This window comes from Schistocerca nitens, chromosome 2 (genome assembly GCF_023898315.1).
Source record: "Schistocerca nitens isolate TAMUIC-IGC-003100 chromosome 2, iqSchNite1.1, whole genome shotgun sequence".
NCBI lineage: Eukaryota > Metazoa > Arthropoda > Insecta > Orthoptera > Acrididae > Schistocerca > Schistocerca nitens.
In genome coordinates, this window is record NC_064615.1 from 970,066,723 (window position 1) to 970,086,274 (window position 19,552).

Here is a 19,552-nt window from a genome sequence, read left to right on the forward strand (position 1 = left end):
TGATACTACTATAACAAAGATATTATCACAACCTATAAGACAGGGTTCTTTTTGTAAAGTCACAACATTTTTTATAAACAGCATATCAAAATGCAGTGAACTCTCCAAATTTTGCGGCCACTTCATATAAACTACAGTGTCTAAAAATTAATATAGTATCATATACTTTATCTGGTGTAAAGTAAAACATATACTATATTGTACCTCACGATAGAACTAAATATACATGTATGTACTAAAATGAAAGCATTATGTTCAAATTTTATTAAAAAGAAAATAATATAATGCTACACTGACAATTGCAGCATTAATTTACAACATGTTTCTGAAACTGCAAGCATACTCATTAGATGCTAATTACTTTAGATCCTGTGTGAACAATTGGTTCAAAAATATGTGACAGATCTCTGTTCCTAAAACATTTCTCTTTGTGTAAATGTAGAGAATAAAATAAAACTACCAGGACTGTGTAATACACAATTGTATATAATATACCTATAAGTACCATACTCTGATCTGTAAGTACTGGAAGGAATAAAAGTAACAACTCACTGCACAGTTAAGGAGTCAAATGGCCAAGACGCACATAAAGGAGACTGAAAATTTTATTAACCTTTCCAATGATGTCCTACTTCAGAGCTAGCTACAGAATATACATGCATATTATGAAAAGGACAGATTGTTACTCACTATATAGAAGAGATATTAATTTGCAGACAGACACAACAAAAAGACTGCTATACATTTGCAAATAACAATGCCATTATTCCACCTTAGATTTTCCGTTATTTGAATACACTTACATATGTATACGCTGCATGGCTGCATTAGCTGAACTGACTACATTGTTATAAAATTGCAGCTCGATTATGGTGGGGGGGGATGTATCAGTCAAAGTTTAGCATGGTCAAGCCTTAGGACTCTTGCAAGCTAATATATAATCGGCAGTGTTGTTGGAGGTCCTACTGCTATGTGTGTTTTCCTGTGGCACTCGATACCTGGCCTGGCTGAAGCAACACTGGGAGTAGTGGACTGGGAAACTCAGGCAATGGTTTCAGCTACTTTATGTCCACATTTTGATACACAACACTTGGCAGATTACGCATTTACAGTCACCTCAGAAATCAGCGACATTAACTTTTTATTTGTGAACAATAAATTGTAGAACTTTTAGATCCATAGAAAGGGGACTTAACATCAAATGGCATATGGTACGGTTGACGGAAGTATGGAAAAAATGAAGAGTAAATAGAATTAAAATCAGGACATGTATTCTATTAAGGAAAAACAGTGCAGGGAAGAAATTCACATCAGACTTCATAAAAAAAAGAGACATATTATCAAGATTTGTGAGTTATTTTAAAAATAAATGAAAGATATTCCATGTAAATCATTCAAGTTTGTGCATCTATGTGGTTACACTCTAATAAGGAGACAAAAGACCTCTACAAAGAACTTCAGTGACTGGTAGATGGCAGCAAACCAAGAGGATAATTGGGGATTTTAATGTAAGAGTGATATCAGAAATGATAGGGGTCATATGTTAATAGAAACTGCTGATATGAACAAGAGATCTGACTTAAACAGATTTGTCCATAAGAGAGCCTATGGAGGTTGGACTTGGCACAGATTAAATGCAAATAAATCTGACCTTCAATTCATGAGAGATCACAGATTTGTAATATACAGACTAAAAATATAAGAATTTTTAACATTGTGCAGCTCTGTGATAACTGAACATGTAAAAATACGTAAAAGTAAGTACAAAGTTAGAAAGGAACAGGCTCATCTGGTGAGTAACCAGGAATGTAAAATATGAAATTTATTTGAGAAAAGGAAATTTAGTAACAAGCCACAAGTTCAGCATATCAGAAAATGAAGATTACAACTATATAGACAAAAGGAGTAATTATTTAGGAAACAAACATAGGCAAACAGCAAAGAAAGGTTGCATGTATCAAGAAAGCAAAGGAAAAGAAAGTCACAAATGGAACAAGGCATATCTTAAAAGGAAGGTGGGAGTCACGAGGAAACAATAAGTGGGACATGATATAATAAGCTGACTAAACAACATGTAAGAAGATACAATGAGGAGTTAACTAGAGGAATGATTGCAGACAGTAAGAAAATGAAAAAGACAGGATCAAAAACATGTGCTGACTGGACACCATGTTCCATCAGTTCTGGTGACAGATGCCACTGTAACTACAGAGAGAAAGAATCAGGAACACATTAAAATTATGATATTCCAGAAGCACTGCCATAAGGAGTATATAAAGCCACTGTGGTGAACCAGAAGGAGGAGTGTCTGGAGAACATGGTTTTTAATAGCAGTTATTAAAGGTGAAGGAAAAGTAATAATAAAAAAAAGCAAAATGATTACCCACAACTTGAACAATGCTCTCATTTTTTACTTATAAGAAACAATACTGGCAACACATTAGAAATTATAGATCTATCAGGATCATCTCTGAGGTGGTCTGATAGCATGGCTTTCTCATTCACCAAACGTGAATCCACTGGATTTCTAGCTATGAGGACATTTAAAGGCATTGGGGTGTGTTCAACCCATTGACAATGTGCAAATGTTACAGGAGCATGCAACCAATGCAAGTAACACAGTCCGAATAGAGCCAAGTGCATTTGAGAGAATACATGACTCACTGCAAAGGATGTGCATTAACAACATGCAGCAATGCCTATAAAGTCTACTTCTATGTAACAGACAGATGGGAATGAGAGGACAGAGTGTCCAATATCTCAACAGTTGTTGGTTTCTGGACATATCATCTTGTCTGCCATGTAGTGGGCCCAGGCTCGATTCCTGGACAGGTTGGAGATTTTCTCCACCCGTGGCCTGGGTGTTGTATTGTCAACATCACCATCATCATCATGATCATTGTCATCATTATCAACATATCATCACGAACATGCAGGTTCCCCAATGTGGCATTACCTGAAAGAAGATTGCACTCGGTGACCAAACTTCCCAGGATGGGGCCTCCCGGCCAAACATGCCCCACAATCATTTCACTTTTTTTCATTACAGGAACTTTTGTTCCAGTTTTGACCAACCTGTAGGAATATGTGGCACATTTCTTTGAGCAACCTATATGTCCTCAACAAATCAAGTTTTCAGTAGGGTTTTAATCTGCCCTGGACAATGTCTGCCTAAAAACTGCTGTTACAGTCATAACCAGAATGTTATGCACCTTTGATTTTAGCACTACGGAGCTGACATTATGGAACACATATATGCTGTGTGCTGTTCCACCAGTGTGGGCTTAAATTTGACTGTGTAAACAGTCTGATTAAGTTGTTGCTGAGAACACTAGGAGATTTTTAGTTTGCAGAACACATGGAAGCACACTATTAATCAATTGTGGTAAGAAAACCTGAGAGATCATATCACTAGGAGCATCATCATAATTAGAAACAGATTTCAAACACTGGCTGACTATGTATCAAACATAATCTAGATTTGTGTGCTGAAATATCAACTTTGTATGGTATGCTGTATGTCTCCATTCCTGTGGGCTTTATAAGCAAGCTGATACTCTTGGGACTAGGTTTGCTTTGTTTCATTTTGTAATAAGAGTTAAGCAGCTGGTTGACAGCTTCTTGCTCAGATAGGAATAAATGGAAGAAGGAATGATCTATGGCCTAATTGAGAACAGTTGGATAGGAATATTAATTTTTGTGCTATTTCTTTGAATATGAGGCCTATAAAAAGTGAACCCTAGAAAGAAATATAAGTCAAGTTCTTACTAGGTCAGGGTGTATACATGGACAAGGAAAAAACATTCCTAGATTATTCCCGATTGAAAATACACTTTCTCCCTGGTGAAAATACACTTTCCCCATGTTAAGTGACAGTATACTTTTCCTAGGCACTGTAAAACTTATCAGTCCTTTGAATGTTTATGGTTTTATACGCTGATGTAGAATTTCCCGTCAATTTAGAAAACAAAACTCAGGGGGAAAAAACAGGTTTTGGAAAAAGACATTTGATGTGCAGCAACATGTATGCTGCATATTTTCGTGTTACGAAGGTATAAATTTGAATTCCACCGAACACCGCATGTTACTTTCCAAAGCATTGAAATCAAGATTGCGATGCATTTTTGTAAGCCAGTCATAGCTCACGTCACTTGATCTCGCCAGCTGATGATAGCATAGGACACGTGATGTAGTCAGCCATAAGATACATCACACAAATGTGCCAGTGAAATTTTTAATAATGACGTAAATGTCTGATCTTTTGGGCTCAAAATCTTCTCTGTGATTTTATAAATTAATCAAATATTCTCGCACATAGTTCATCTTGTGTAAAAGGAAATTTACTTTGAAATTAAAGCTTTGCAAACCACCATCTGCAATATTTTCCCGTGACCTGTTAGAAACTGATATGCTTCAGCAATTGCCAGAGCGCGCCAGATAACAGGTGCCACTGCTCTTGCGTAGCTACGATGACACAGGAAGCCCATATGTTCGTACGTGTAAAACATTAAAAAATCTTGCACTATGTCACAAAAGAAACAAGACATCAGAGGATACTTCACGAGCATCGGAATTTCGTGAACCATACTAAAATGCATAATTCGGCTTAAAATGTAAATTTTCTTGAGTGCCAGGACTGTATTCTTTATTATGGCATATTGCCATGCGAGCTAGAAGATGAAAGACATGCACTTGAAATGCAGCGAACAGTTGAAACTAGCCAACAGTGTGAAATTAAACACTTTGTTTCAAATAAATTGACTGCCTCAATGCTAAAAAATAATGAAAACAAAATCTCTTCAGCAAACCGACAAAAATAACTTCATTGTTCTGCATGGCAATAAATGCTCAAATGTCAGAAATGTGGAAATAAAACCTGAAACTAATAACATATTTTAGCCTTCTGTAATTATGCGAACGTATTTTAATTCATTTGATAGCTCCAGGCCACAGAAATCCGTTTTGTTTTCATTTAACATGAGAGCAATAAATGAAGAGGAAACAGCAAAATCACTAAACGTAAACACAGGTCTCGTGGAGACTACCCACCTGCCCACTACAACTCAGACTGCTCTGTGCATAGCCCCGAATCTACGATATTTCCGAACCAGGGCAATATTAGATAAAGGCACCCAGCCACACATCCGTAGCCAGAAGCAGGAGAAGGTACTATTCATATGCAACTTAACTGCGCATGCACAAGAGACCGACCGCAACTGCTCAAACGAATCTAATGTAAACTGCTGTCATGCTCATCGGAGGCAATTTGTTGTTAGGAAGCATTGCATAGTCTTCCTAAAGCCTTTGACACATATTGTTGTTGGCAGACGCTTGTATGAGCACTATGTTTTGTTGTTGTACATGGCGCATTTCCTTTGCGACTTAAGTTTTATTTTCGTTTTTTTTTCCCCCCTCTCGTTCATGTTTTGTTGCTGTAGTATTATTTTGCAGAAGTGGGATGGGTAATATCCTTTGCTTAAATATTGGTTCTTACCAGTCAAAACTACAAAAATTTGACTGAAAACTAAAACAATGAAAAATTCCTGGAATTCTAAAAAATTCCCGGGTTTTTCCCAGTTTTCTCCCAGATGAAAAAATTCCTGGGTTTTTCCCAGATCTCCCACTTGTCCCGGGTCACATACATCCTGTAGGTGAACCATTTGCTTAGAATTGCCAAACTGGAATTTGAGATTGAAACTTCCACATATAGGTTCAGCACTTTTCTGCTTTCTGTAGACACAACACTCTTCCTCCACACCTCTCCTCCATACCCACCACCAAGGATTATGGTTGGTATTCAGAAAGCTGTAACATGGAAGAGTCCTTCTTGTATTTCGATTCAACAAATCTGAGAATCTCACTTCCCTAGGTAGCCACAAATGGAAAATTATCTCATGTGATAGCTCTCTCTGAATAATATGTTTTTAATGTATCACAGGAGATGAATCAGGCTGCTGAACCACAACAGCAGCCTCACTGACTAATTGATTGCAATTGAATCCAAATGCTTGATCATGTGTCACTGGAAATATAACAAAATTCCTTTAGCCTAAGGTCATTTGGTAGCTCTTCTACCATACTTTCCAGATTTTTGACGCACTTATATGCTAAAAAGCCAGGATAGTTATTCAGCCCCCAGTCTTATGTCCACAGAACTTACAATTTATTTAGCAATACTATAGGGACACACTTTACTTTATAAACAGTTATCAGAATAAGTTCAATGGTTTGAATTATTTCTGAAGAAGTGGGGAATCATGGAAACAGGGGAGATACAATCATTGTCTGATTTATTAGAGTCTGTGCATGAAAGTAAACAAATGACAACAATAAAGAGACAGCACAGCCTCAGAGCAGGTTGATGATGAGGTAGTTCAAAAAATACTAGCCTTGTTATAAAGTGTACTTTATCAGCTGCCCACTACTACTACTACTGAATGCCCCAGCAAGTTCTTACTTCATACATCCTGCAACTTGTCAAATAATTATCCTGCTTTCTTTGCCTTCACAGATTGCTACATGTCCTCATTTTCCAGTCCAGAGTTTCCTTTCTGCCAGTCTATCATAAAATTCTCTCTGTGTATAGTAAAATGTTTGCATATACATATTTTTTGTTTATTATGTTTTTGATAATAAAGTAGAAAATTAAAAGTTTAAATGTCACTAATTAATTTGCAATTTTAATGAAAATCTTAACAGTATGCTATATAATTTATAATGGAATACCTTGGAATGTTGAGTACAACTATACCCTGTAGTGACGGTAAAGGGATTCTTTGGCCATCACATTCAAGCTGTACACGCTGTTCCAAATTTTTATACGTTTTCTGTGAACGAAAAGAAGAAAAAAAAAAACAGTTCTTCTAACAAGCTCTGCTAATAATGTGAATGAAATATTTCATAACAAATCATTTCCATAAAACACATGACATATATGAAGTGGATAAAAGAGAACCAAATAAACTTAACATATGCTCTTCGGCAGAAAACACTGGATGAAAATTTGCACATAAATTATGTAATTTAATTTTATTATTTTTGTTATTACCTGTAGCCATTCTTTGCTGCCCAGTACACCATACCACATGTAGTTCTTAGCTCGTGATCGACATTTCTCTGGATGTTCTTCTCTTTTCTGATGGAAATCCAATGAAATTTTGGCATCAATTCCAATACCGAAGTAGTTGTTCATAACACACCTTTCATAGTAACCTTCCCTGCAACAGGATACATAAAAAATTGCTAAAAAAACTGCTTTAGCCACAGGAATATTACATTATCCTTTGACAACTGAGTTAATGTCTATAAAAATCACTTGTTTGCTAATGCCAACGGACATGTTATACACAACTGAATGCATGACTCACTGCTTTTCTTTAAAACTAATCATATCTCAGGAAGGAGTGCTTTCTTTGAGCAGCTGTTTAATTGTATAAAATACCCATCAGATAACAAAACTACATATGAGGGCAAATCAGAAAATCTTTGTCCTTACATTTTTTTGTTAAATTAAAGCTATAAATGTGAAGTCAAAATATCCACTCCCAGTAATGGACCTTTCTTGGACTATACTGGCCTTATCTGCCACTATCACTGCAGCTAGGCACTGCTGTCAGTTTTGAAGATGATGGTGTGCTTCACATGTCCACAGTGTACGAGTAGCAAATTGTGATTCATTTTCTATGGAGCAAGGGATAAATGTCTGTCAAAATCCACAGGGAAATGCAGCCCTCAAAAAATTTTCATTCTTTGAGAAGTGTGAGGTGGTGGCGGTGAGAGTTCGCGTAAGGTCAAGAAAACCTGCATGACAATGATCATTTTGAGAGTCTGTGTTTGTTGTTGACTGACAACAAACTTTCCTGCATGGATGCAGTGGTGAAAGTGGATTGGTATGTGACCCTAAAGAACACTTCCCATGAGCTTGGCATTTCATATGAAGTGTTTACAACATTATTCGTTGCTCCTTAGGGTGCAAGAAGGTTTCTTGTTGGTGTGTGCCTAAACAGTTGGATGACATGCTGAAAGGCAAGTGAATGATTGCTTCACTGAATCATCTGCAATGGCGTGCTAAGGAGGGCGACAATTTCCTGGACCACATTGTTAGTGGCAATGAAATGCACATACTGTATTTCACACAACCAATGCTGACAGTTATTGTTACACACTGTCACGTTTTCAGGCTGCCATCAGGAAGAAGTTCCGAGGGATGCTCTATACAGGCAATACGGTTAGCTTCCACAACAGTGCAATGCCACATGTGGCAATCAGAACTGCCAACAAGCTCTGGTCAGTTCACTGGGAGAGTCTGGACCACCCATCATACAGTATGGATCTTGTCCCTAACGATTTTCACTTTTACAGTCCCCTCAAGAAGCTCCTCACAGGACAGCGATTTGCATGCAATGATCAAGCCAAGACAGCAGTCCGATGGTGTTTCTGCAGTCAGTCAGATGAATTCTACCACAGAGGCATTTAGTGCTGCAATAGGACAAATGTCTGAACTGGAGTTGGAACTATGTGGAAAAATAGTAGAGGTACATAGAATCATATGTATTTGTAGCTACCTGCATGCACCTTATTTTGGCTTTCATAAAAAAAAGGGGGCAAAGACTTTCTGTTTCCCACTCGTATGAAAGTAATTTGAAAATGTTGCTCCTCAACTACTCCCTAAAAGATTTATTGTCAATAAATTAACAGCTTATGTAATACAAAAGAATTACATGATTACATATATTGTTCAACTAAATACCATTTTTATGTTATGTGAACTCATACAAAAATGATCAGCAGGCAGGTATAATTCAATTTACCAGTAAATTGACTCACTCTAAGTCATTAGAATATAAACGATCATAATTTACTGCTTAATAATATTTGTGCTTATGTCAACTAAATGTAACCTAGTAAGTTAGCAAGAAAATTACTACTATGAAAGATAAAAATGCTACTAATTCTTCAGTTACAATAAATAGCTGCTGTTTATCACCTTTCAGGTTAATATTTACATGAATATAGTGGTAATTTAAAAGAAGATAGATAACTACATCTACAAAAATGGAGGCCTGTTTGCAATACAGTACCTATTATCTCACAGTTTTAGAATGTATACTGATATTTGCCATGGAGTTAAGAAAAACTTCCAGTCCACAATCTAGATAATTTTTAAGGGTGAGGTATTGGATTAATAGGAATCCCCAACATCTTGCTTTGGTTAGATAGGAGCTACAGCTACTACTACTTGTTGAAGACCTTTTCACCAGACTAATTAACTCCACTCTGAATCCTAGGCATGGATACAAAGTCTACATGAAAATCATTTTTGTTTTGTACTGTGTCTGTGAAAATAACAGTTCAGCTGATACCGATTTTTATATTCAGCAACAAATGTTATTAAGGAGAAAATGTACTGGGGAAGTACTGAGGAGCCACCGTCAGCCATACAGCAATTTGTGCACACCGAGTTGGTTAGTGCCACTGTCCCACTTATGTAGATACTGAATTGGCAACAAAGCACACTCTAATGTGTATGATGCTACTTTTCTTTTTCTTCCCTTTTCATAGTGTTAATTCTGAGCCACCATGGACCCGGTATTTCTGCAATGCTGGCAGGAGCAGTTGTGGCTATAGAAGGAGCAGCAGCAGCACAAGCAGATCCAGGTGCCAATAAATGAGAACACAGAATTGCTTTACTCCCGTGCCAATTAGTTGACAGGCCAGGCTACTGCTGGGCTGGTTTCTTCCCCCCCCCCCCCCCCCCCAATGCAGTTTGCCGATTATGATGAGTCTACTGAAAGGTAGAAAAATTATCTGCATCAATTCTTGCTGCACTGGCAGGTGAGGCGTGCTGCCTGTCTAGTTGATAATGCCATCTTGTTATTCTCCAGCTGAGTGGAATTATATGAAATTGTGCACAGTTTGATGCCCTCCACTAAGCCCAAAGAACTACCCTCTGACAAACTTTGTTGGTGGTTTACACAATATTTTGGGCATCAAACCCATGTGGTGGCAGCACATTTGCAGTTTAATCAGTACCACAAGCACCCCGGGCAATCGATGTGGTATGGGTCACCATTTTGTGGAGTCTCTCGCACAAGTGTATTTTTGAGTGTCCCAAATGCACTAACTCATATGCAGGCTAGCTAAATTTGGAATATGACAGTCCGGTTAGCACCTGAACCTGAAGTTCAAACTAGGGTGTTGACCTCGACTGACCCTTCTTTAGCTGACTTTGCTGAATTCGCAGAATCATATGAGCTTATGGCAGCAGCAAGGGACATCATCATCATCATCATCATCATCATCATCATCATCATCATTGTTTTCTAATTCCAGTTTCCTGGGTGTGGTGTACAAACACTCGCCATCTCCTTCGGTCTTGATACATCTTCTGTTTCAGGACAACTTCCCATTTGTGGGCAAGGGACATTCTTTCCAATAATTGGTTGGTGGAACAATCAGATGTGCATGGTACACAGCCACCAGTCCCCATGGGGAACCCCAGATGGCTTTCCTTCCCGCTGAGTCAATGTACACTATGTGAAGAAAACTATCCAGCACCTGGCTGAAAATGACTTACAAGTTCATGGCGCCCTCCATTGGTAATGCTGGAATTCAATATGGTGTTGACCCACCCTTTGCCTTGATTACAGCTTCCACTCTTGCAGGCACACATTCAATCAGGTGCTGGAAGGTTTCTTGGGGAATGGAAGCCCATTCTTCACGTAGTGTTGCACTGAGGAGAGGTACCAATGCTGGTCGGTGAGGCCTGGCATGAAATCAGAGTTCCAAAACATCCCAAAGGTGTTCTACACAGGATTCAGGTCAGGATTCTGTGCAGGCCAGTCCATTACAGGGATGTTATTGTCATGTATCCACTCCGCCGCAGGCCGTGCATTATGAACAGGTGCTCGATCGTGTTGAAAGATGCAATCGCCATCCCCAAAGTGCTCTTCAACAGTAGGAAGCAAGAAGAAGCTTAAAACATCAATGTAGACCTGTGCTGTGACAGTGCTATGAAAAACAACAAGGGGTGCAAGCCCCCTCCATGAAAAACACAAACGCACCACAACACCACCGCCTCCAAATTTTACTGTTGGCACTACACACGCGGGCAGATGACGTTCACCAGCCATTCACCATACCCACATGCCGCCATTGGATCGCCACATTGGGTACCATGATTCGTAACTCCACACAATGTTTTTCCACTGTTTAATTGTCCCATGTTTACACTCCTTACACCAAGCGAGGAATCGTTTAGCATTTACCAGCATGATGTGTGCCTTATGAGCAGCCGCTTGACCATGAAATCCAAGTTTTCTCACCTCCAGTGGATCTTGATGCAGTTTGGAATTCCTATGTGGTGGTCAGGATAGATGTCTGCTTATTACACATTACGACCCTCTTCAACTGTCGGCGGTCTCTGTCAGTCAACAGACGAGGTTGACATGTACGCTTTTGTGCTGTACATGTCCCTTCATGTTTCCACTTCACTATCACATTGGAAACAGTGGACCTAGGGATTGTTTGGAGTGTGGAAATCTCACATACAGACGTATGACACGAGTGACACACAATCACCTGACCACGTTCAAAGCCCATAAGTTCCGCAGAGCGCCCCATACTGCTCTCTCACGATGTCTAATGACTACTGAGATCACTGATATGGAGTAGCTGGCAGTAGGTGTCAGCACAATGCACCTAATATGAAAAACATACGTTTTTGGGGGTGTCTGGATACTTTTGATCATGAAGTGTATGTTGATGATTCTGGTGCAATGGCATTGTGGCAATGCCTATCTTTGCCTGCATCAATCCTGGCATCATAATTCCCACCTGTGGCACTTTTTGGGTCCTCAAAATCACTCTACTTCCACTCATAGGGTGAGCTAGCAGTCCTGCCATGACTGTTTTCCACTTAGTAAGTGTATGTGACAGTCGGGGCATGCCATGGATTGGTCATCGGAAGCCCTGTGTTTTCAGTGGACTGTGGGGCTGTTTACAATGCCCCGCATGTCACCCCAGCATATTTTGCTGACTTTGGTAGTGGGGGGTGAGCAGTTGAATTTCAAGTGGACACAGGAGCAACAGTTCATCTCATTAACATAGATACATACAGGCTCTTTGCCTGCCCAGTGCTGAAAGGGCCACTATGTCAAGTTATTTCTTATAGTAAACAGTGTATTCCTTTGAGGGGTTAATTCTCCATTTCACCATGTTATAAGAATGTGGAATGGCGACTTAGTGTATTTAAGCAAGTCTAGTGCACACTTTTTTTTTACCATATGCAGTATTCAATTTTGGGGTGCACATAAGATTCGGTGACACATACATTCAAGTACAAACTTCAATCCGTCATTCACCAGCAATGCCACTGAAATTTAGATACTGTTCCCCAATGCATTGTTGTAATACTCACTTCATGCACACACAAGCACCACCTCCAGCATCTCTGGCCCAAGCCGCTGGAGTTGCCGGTCGTGTGTGCGTGAGGTATGCTTGCTTGTGTGTGTCTGTGTGTGTATGTTTCTTTACTGACGAAGACTGTGGCCGAAAGCTACATGTGTCTGTCTTTTAATCATGCCTGTCTGCAACTTGAAGTGTCTTCTTCATGGTAAGTAGCAATCTATCTTTTCCTACATTGTTGATATTCCTACTTGGAGTTACCATTGTTTGATCAACTTCAGTACATTATTGTTGGCCTACTAAGACACTGTGTGTTTGCATTAGATAGACACAAAATGGAAGGCAAGCAGAGAAGACCATCATATGATGCTACTTTCAAGCATAAAGTAATTCTTTATACTAAAAAATGTAGTTAACAGGAGGGCGGGGCCAGAGGTTAATGTAGTTGAGAGTAATGTCCACTTATGGAAGAAACAGATATTGGCTGATGTTGAAGTAAAAGTTTTGAAATTCATCCATGAAAAGAGAAGGAATGGGCAATCTGTTCCTAGTGACACCATACAAAATAAAGCAGAAGGGAGGCTGCAGTTCTTAATATACGTTAGCAAAACCTGCCCCATACATCCCCCCACAACCACCTACTGCAGCCCTGCTACTGGTAAAACATACACAATTCAAGGCAGGGCCACATGTGAAACAACACATGTCATTTATCAGCTGACATGCCTGCACTACACAGCCTTTTACATTGGTATGACGACAACTAAACTGGCTGAGCACATGAACGGGCACAGACGAACTGTCCGCCTAGGAGATGTCCAATATCTAGTAGCAGAGCATGCCGTCCAGCATAATTCTAGGGACCTAGGAACCTGCTACAATGTACATGATATTTGGCTTCTCCCACCCAACACCAGTCCCTCGGAACTGCGGAGATGGGAACTTGCACTCCAACACATCCTTTCATCCCGCCATCCCCCTGTACTGAACCTACATTAACCAACCTCACTCCCATTTACTCTTCAGTCTTCTCCTTTTTCCCTCTTCTCTTTAGCCATTCACAAATATTTTCATCCTACATAGTTGTGTTTATCTTTTTACTATATACCTCTTTACTTCTGTATGCATCCTCTTTGGTTTGAAGCTGGCACAGTACTTAACAGTAGAATATCTTTGGCTTCCCTCTGACAACCATGCCTCCATCCTTACTATCCTCCCTGTTTACCTTTCCCTGTTGCTTCATAACCTGGGTTGTGAGTAACTGAATCCACTTTCCCTTCTTCCCTTTTTTCCCTTCTCTCCTTCCTGATGAAAGAACAAAGTTCTGAAAGCTAGGAATGTAAATTTTCTGTTCTTTTTTGTGTATCTATCGGCTGTACTGAGCTGAGGTAAGTACTGGCCAGCCCCTCTATCTCTTTGTTAGTATTTGGATTATTTTCTTATTAGCTCAGCTGGGACTTCATTTGTTAGATTTTGCTTGCTCTCTGGAAAGCCAACCTGATAGACAGTCAACAAATTTTGCTCTGTTAAATGAGTCAGGTTTTGACCATAGGCCACTTTCTCAAACACTTCGAAACAACAGGATTGCATTATGTGTCGTAAGTACAGTGTGCAGTATAAGTACAGAGTAGCAGAACTGTCTAGTCCACATACATTCGTACTACCCATGGCATCACCTTTTGGAGACATATTAAGACAAACTTCAAAACCAACTTCACTGTATAAAACAAACCTGTTACAATAATACCAACAGTCCTAGGGTAATATCTTCCAAAGAATTATTTCAACAGTAATTAAAACTTCCGGGCTAAGAGGCCATGGTCCAATAGTAGAAATACTTCTCCCACCTTTAGATCTATCTTACTCCTTATAAAAAATACTAGTGTATGCAGTACACTATATAATACAAGGATGCATAGTGCCTTTCACAATATCATATACAAAATTGCATATAAAACTTTGACCAATTATGAAAATGTAGGAGTCTGAGACTCACCTCAGATGATGTTGCCCGCAGCTGGCAACGAAATGTCAGGGAGAAGTATTTCTACTATTGGACCACGGCCTCTTAGCCCAGAAGTTTTAATTACTGAAGACGCCGGCCGTGAAAGCATACATGCTATAATTATTTCAACAGCTAAATACTCTACCCTTGCCATGCATCAGCATTCAAAAAAGTGTAACTAATATAAAAAGATACAATGACAATTTCAAAACGAACTCAAATATTCATTCTTACAACATAAGGATGTGCAAAGACAACCATATAAAAATAGTAAACAGGTCTATAACACAAAAACACACAAACATTAAGTGTACTACATTGTACAACAAACTTCTGGCACAGATAAAAGAATTTAAAAAAAAATCTTCGTTTAAAGAAGCAGTATTCAAATTTTGATGACTAGCTGCTGTAAATGAATATCTGCAATAAACCTGTAGCAAATAACTATATTCATTTACTCTATGTCAATAAGACTTCAAGTGCTTGCTATACTATGCAAGTGTTTTTTTAACAAAAATGTTGGAGTTCAGATTTTATTTGTATGTAAATACACACTATGTATTCCATAGTATTCCATAGAAAATACCTTTTGCATACTTCTCATAATTGGTCAAATTATATGCAATTTTGTATATGATATTGCGAAAGGCACTATGCATCCTCGTATTATATAGTGTACTGCATACACTAGTATTTTTTATAAGGAGTAAAATAGATCTAAAGATGGGTTGCTCATCTCTGGTTTTACAGATGAATGTTACTACAGCACATTTAAATCTGCTAGGAAATATGCCTTGAGACAATGACTGATTACAAATACAGCTATCAAGTCACCACAAGATTTTAGTCCTTTGCATGAAACACCACTGTAGTGTAGTGTTCAAGTATTGACAGTAACATAGATGTCTTTACTGCCTGAGTGACATCAAGTAAATATTTGCAAAATTTTAATATATGTCTGTTTGATTTATTTCCAAATATTCATGCAATTCTGTTTGTTTCTGTTTCATGGAGAGTTTATGAGTTCGTGACAACTTGGCATCATACATCACTGTGAGTTTTTTACACTAATGTGCATTGGTAGTGGTTTTTTATTACATGAATAGTTTTGACTAGTCTACGGGGGGAGGGCGGGGGATTAATTATTGAATTTGATGGCCAATGAGACGTCATTACTGTCACAGTCATTTCCTCAATGTTATTTGCATTACCAGGTTTCTTTCTTCCTCTTTAGTGACATTTCAAATTGTTTCTCGTCTATTCTTGAAGCATTATATTTCGTGAATAGTGCAAGCATTTTCATTTTTAATATAGAGCAAAGGATTTTATATCAATGGTAGTAATGGGATTGCAAGACTTTCTTACAACTTTTGCCCTCACTTACGGTTGTTGAAATTTTTAATCCTACTGAGGTATTTATTTATTATCTAAACACATAGTGAAAACATCATGCCACTATTGTTACTTACACCTTTTGGAATTATTGAAATACAAATTTTAGTTACACATGGGAAAATGCAGTCATCTACAAAGCAGATTGCTTATAAATCATTTGTATGTCTCATCTTAGAATACTGTTCACGCGTGTGGGATCCACACCCTATAGGAGTAACGTGAAATATTGAACATACACACAGAACTATAGCACATGTAGTCACAGGTCTGTTTGACCTATGGGAGAGCACTGTGGAGAAGTTGAAGAACTAGAATTGGCAGATACCTGAAGATGCCAGTCATCAGGTTAGGTTAGACTAGGTGCACTGCTTATGCACTAGGTTTCAAGAACCAGCGTAAGTCAAGAATCTAACAGTATTCTTCAGCCCCCTATGTATCACTCACAGTAAGACATCTTAGCCTTGCGACTCGATTGGTGGCCAGAGTGACGAACGGTAGCTAAGGTGTGTGCCAAGTGATACAATAAAAATAAGCTGAGCACCCAAATAGTTAAGAATATTGAACTGATATCAGGAAGCATTAGTGTGTGTGGATAAATTTATGTTTGGAATATTGAAAGTGATTTGTTGTTGAGGCTGGAGTGCCAAATCATTAATGTTATTGTTAGAAGAATATGAAAATAGCCTAAGTGCAGTTTAGAAACTATAATATATGTTTGTGTTTACATGTGTGATGAAGAATAACTTATACTAAACAATGGAAAATCCAGGAATCCAGGATGGAATGTAACAATATTGTGAAAACGGAAGTTGCCACTCACCATACACCGGAGATGCTGAGTCGCAGATAGGCACAACATAAAGACTATAACAAATAAAGCTTTTGGCCAGTAAGGCCTTCGTCAAAAATAGAAGACACACACGCACACACAACTAACAACCGCAACTGCAGTCTAAGGCAACTGTAGCCACAGTGTGTTGTCTGTGGGTTTCTGCCCTGACCTGTCATAGGGCTGCTCTATTACTCTATTGTAAGTTTCAGGTTATGGTTTGCCTCAGTATGACTTTCAATGTTGAGGAAAAGAAATTAATGTTGGTTAACAAATTGTTTTAAAGAGTATTTGGTAACAAATGATGTTCAATAGTTTTCCCCAGCCCATCCTCTAGGACTTGTCAGTTGGCATCCTCCTAAGACACAATTGCTTGTTACCTGTATCAGTTGAGTAGTTAGAGCATGGTTGTTGCATTCTAGTCTTACCCTCCTTTCACTGAACATTATTTGTTTTTCTTGTAATTTTTTTATTTTCTCATTTATTGTATTACTTAGTATTGTGTGGAAACTGTTTTGTCCTGATTATTGTTTCAGGTACTCTATGAAACTGGAAACTCATGCCATAATCAGAGTCAGGACCCTCAAGAAGGAACAGCTTAAGTACAAATTGTGAGGATGGGGCCAAAGTGAAGATGGTGGCATCAGTGAGTTACACGTGCATCTCCATGCAGCAGTCATGATTCCCCTGCACATCACAGAGGAGTGTGTAGGCCACATTAATATTGCACTAGCAAGTTGCTCCATTTCCCTGGTAGAGTTAGAGAAGAATGTCAAATCCTTGTCCAACACTACTCTCTCTTGCCTGCAAATTTATCACTTACAAGTGCAGATTGCTCATTTGTCCAATCAAGTGGAGGACTTGAGATCTGTGGTTTCCGATGTTTCCTCTAGGGCTAAGGTAGATGAATTATTGCTCATGGTAACATCCATGCAAAGAAAGCTAAGTGCCTTATAACGGGACCAATGGTCCTGAGAGGGTGAGGGGAGTCGCCCTGCAGAGGAATATCCAGGGGAAACTCACAGCCCCAATGAAAAAAATATGCCTAATGAGTTGGTGTATTTTGCAATACTTCCCAATCCATTTCTTAGCATGATTAAGGGCATAGATTATCTTATCATAAATACTGCAAACCAGTTAGTGAAATTTTTGTGGTTCTCTGTAAACTTAGAGGAGCAAGTCACTGTATTTAAGCTACCTTGGAATTTGGTTTTTCAAATCATTTACATCCTCGTGCACGTGTTTGTTAGTTGAAATGGTTTATTCTGGCCCACAGAGGTGATTTGCTTAAGTTACGCTTCATGATCCTTCAGCAATATCTGTCTGCTCAATTCAGGAACAAGTTAATTAGGAAATATTTGTTTCACATCCAGCAGGTTGGAGAACCTCTTACTGATTACATGTGTGAAGTGCATATCTGCCGCACTTGCATTCAAAATGCAACTTTCAGAGGCAGTAGTAGTTGCTAGCATTGTGCAGGGCATCAATTCAAAGAATCACTCTCAGGTTTTGTTTTTGTAAAGGCCTACCACACATCAAGATTTAAATCATCTGGTTTCTGATTCATTGGGGTTGCTCAAGCCAATGCTACACCTGAGTATGTTAGGAAACCCAGGCGTCCTCCGGGCAATAGGATTACTGTTACAACTAACATCACTTGCAGTAAGGGGTGGTGTTTCCATTACAGGGAGCTGCCCACTGGCGATTGACCTCCTTCTGTGCGGATGCAGACACATTGCCCGAACTCTTACGGGACTCAGTAAGATTGTCTGCCGCGAGTAATGAGTGTAATGGGCAGGGGCACTATGACTGTAGTGTGTGGACATTAAGTTGAGAATGTGGGTCTCACGGGGTGCGTACAAGGGATAAATCCCTGCAGTACCACTATCCTCTGTGCCCTCGGTGGCTCAGGTGGATAGAGCGTCTGCCATGTAAGCAGGAGATCCCGGGTTCGAGTTCTGGTCGGAGCTCACATTTTCAAACTGTCCCCGTTGATGTATATCAATGCCTGTTAGCAGCTTAGGGTCTTGATTTAATTGTCATTTCATTCTAGAGAGTTGGATGGTCACCTATGTTATCTGTTCTTTCAGACATGTCCAAAAGAACAAATAACATCTCCATATACCCCAAATTTTGATTTATCCTTTATTTTACAAACTGATGCTTCAAATTTGGAAATAGCAGATGTGTTGCTACACGAACAGGATGGGTGGCATGCCCTATCGCTTGTGTGTCATATGCTTTAATGACCATAGAGGCCAAATATTTGACCTATGATCTTCAGGTACTTGCTGTCCTAGATAGTACTGAAAATTTTAAGTTCTACCTACAGTACCATCAGTTTAGTTTACAAACTGACAACCAGGCTCTTTCATGGTCTTGGGACATCCCTGTCAGAAAGGGCATATTGCAATGTGGTCGGTGCACATTTCTGCATTTAAGTTCTCATCACTGTTGTGCTAAGCCCTATGTTTGACTTGGGTTATGAGGAAACTTTGGTTCCATGAGTGTCTGACGAGGGCACTACTATTAGGGCAGTCTTGGTGGAGATGCCTGAGTTTGGTGATATTGTGCAACAACATGATTCTGACCCAGAGTTGTTACATATTAAACAGTGTCTCCATTATGGAGAGGAAGTGCATGGCTACTAGATTCAAAAAAAGGAATTTTGTGTTCACAATCCAAGAGTGGTGGTAAGTGGAAAATTTGTTTGCCTTGGGATCTCAGTATATTTAATATTATCATCAGTTTCCGTTAAGTGGACATTTAGGCACTTATAAAATCATACACAAGATTAAACAACATGTGATGTGCCCTCACTTTACAAGATTTAAGGAGAATGGTTGCATAGTGCAAAATATCCTATGGAATGTATTTTCATTGATTATGTCAGCCCCCTTCCCTGGACTCAGATGGGT

The 19,552-nt window shown here is 39.0% G+C and overlaps 1 protein-coding gene across 1 annotated transcript in view; it reads right to left on the reverse strand.

The window, feature by feature from the left end:
• LOC126235479 (diacylglycerol kinase eta) overlaps window positions 1-19,552 on the reverse strand; it is a 557,124-nt gene that overhangs the window by 104,421 nt on the left and 433,151 nt on the right. The window contains exons 17-18 of the mRNA XM_049944200.1: window positions 7,049-7,217; window positions 6,727-6,827 (exon numbers count right to left, since the gene is read on the reverse strand). Coding sequence (XP_049800157.1) covers window positions 6,727-6,827; window positions 7,049-7,217 — 270 coding nt within the window. The remainder of the gene's footprint in view (window positions 1-6,726; window positions 6,828-7,048; window positions 7,218-19,552) is intronic.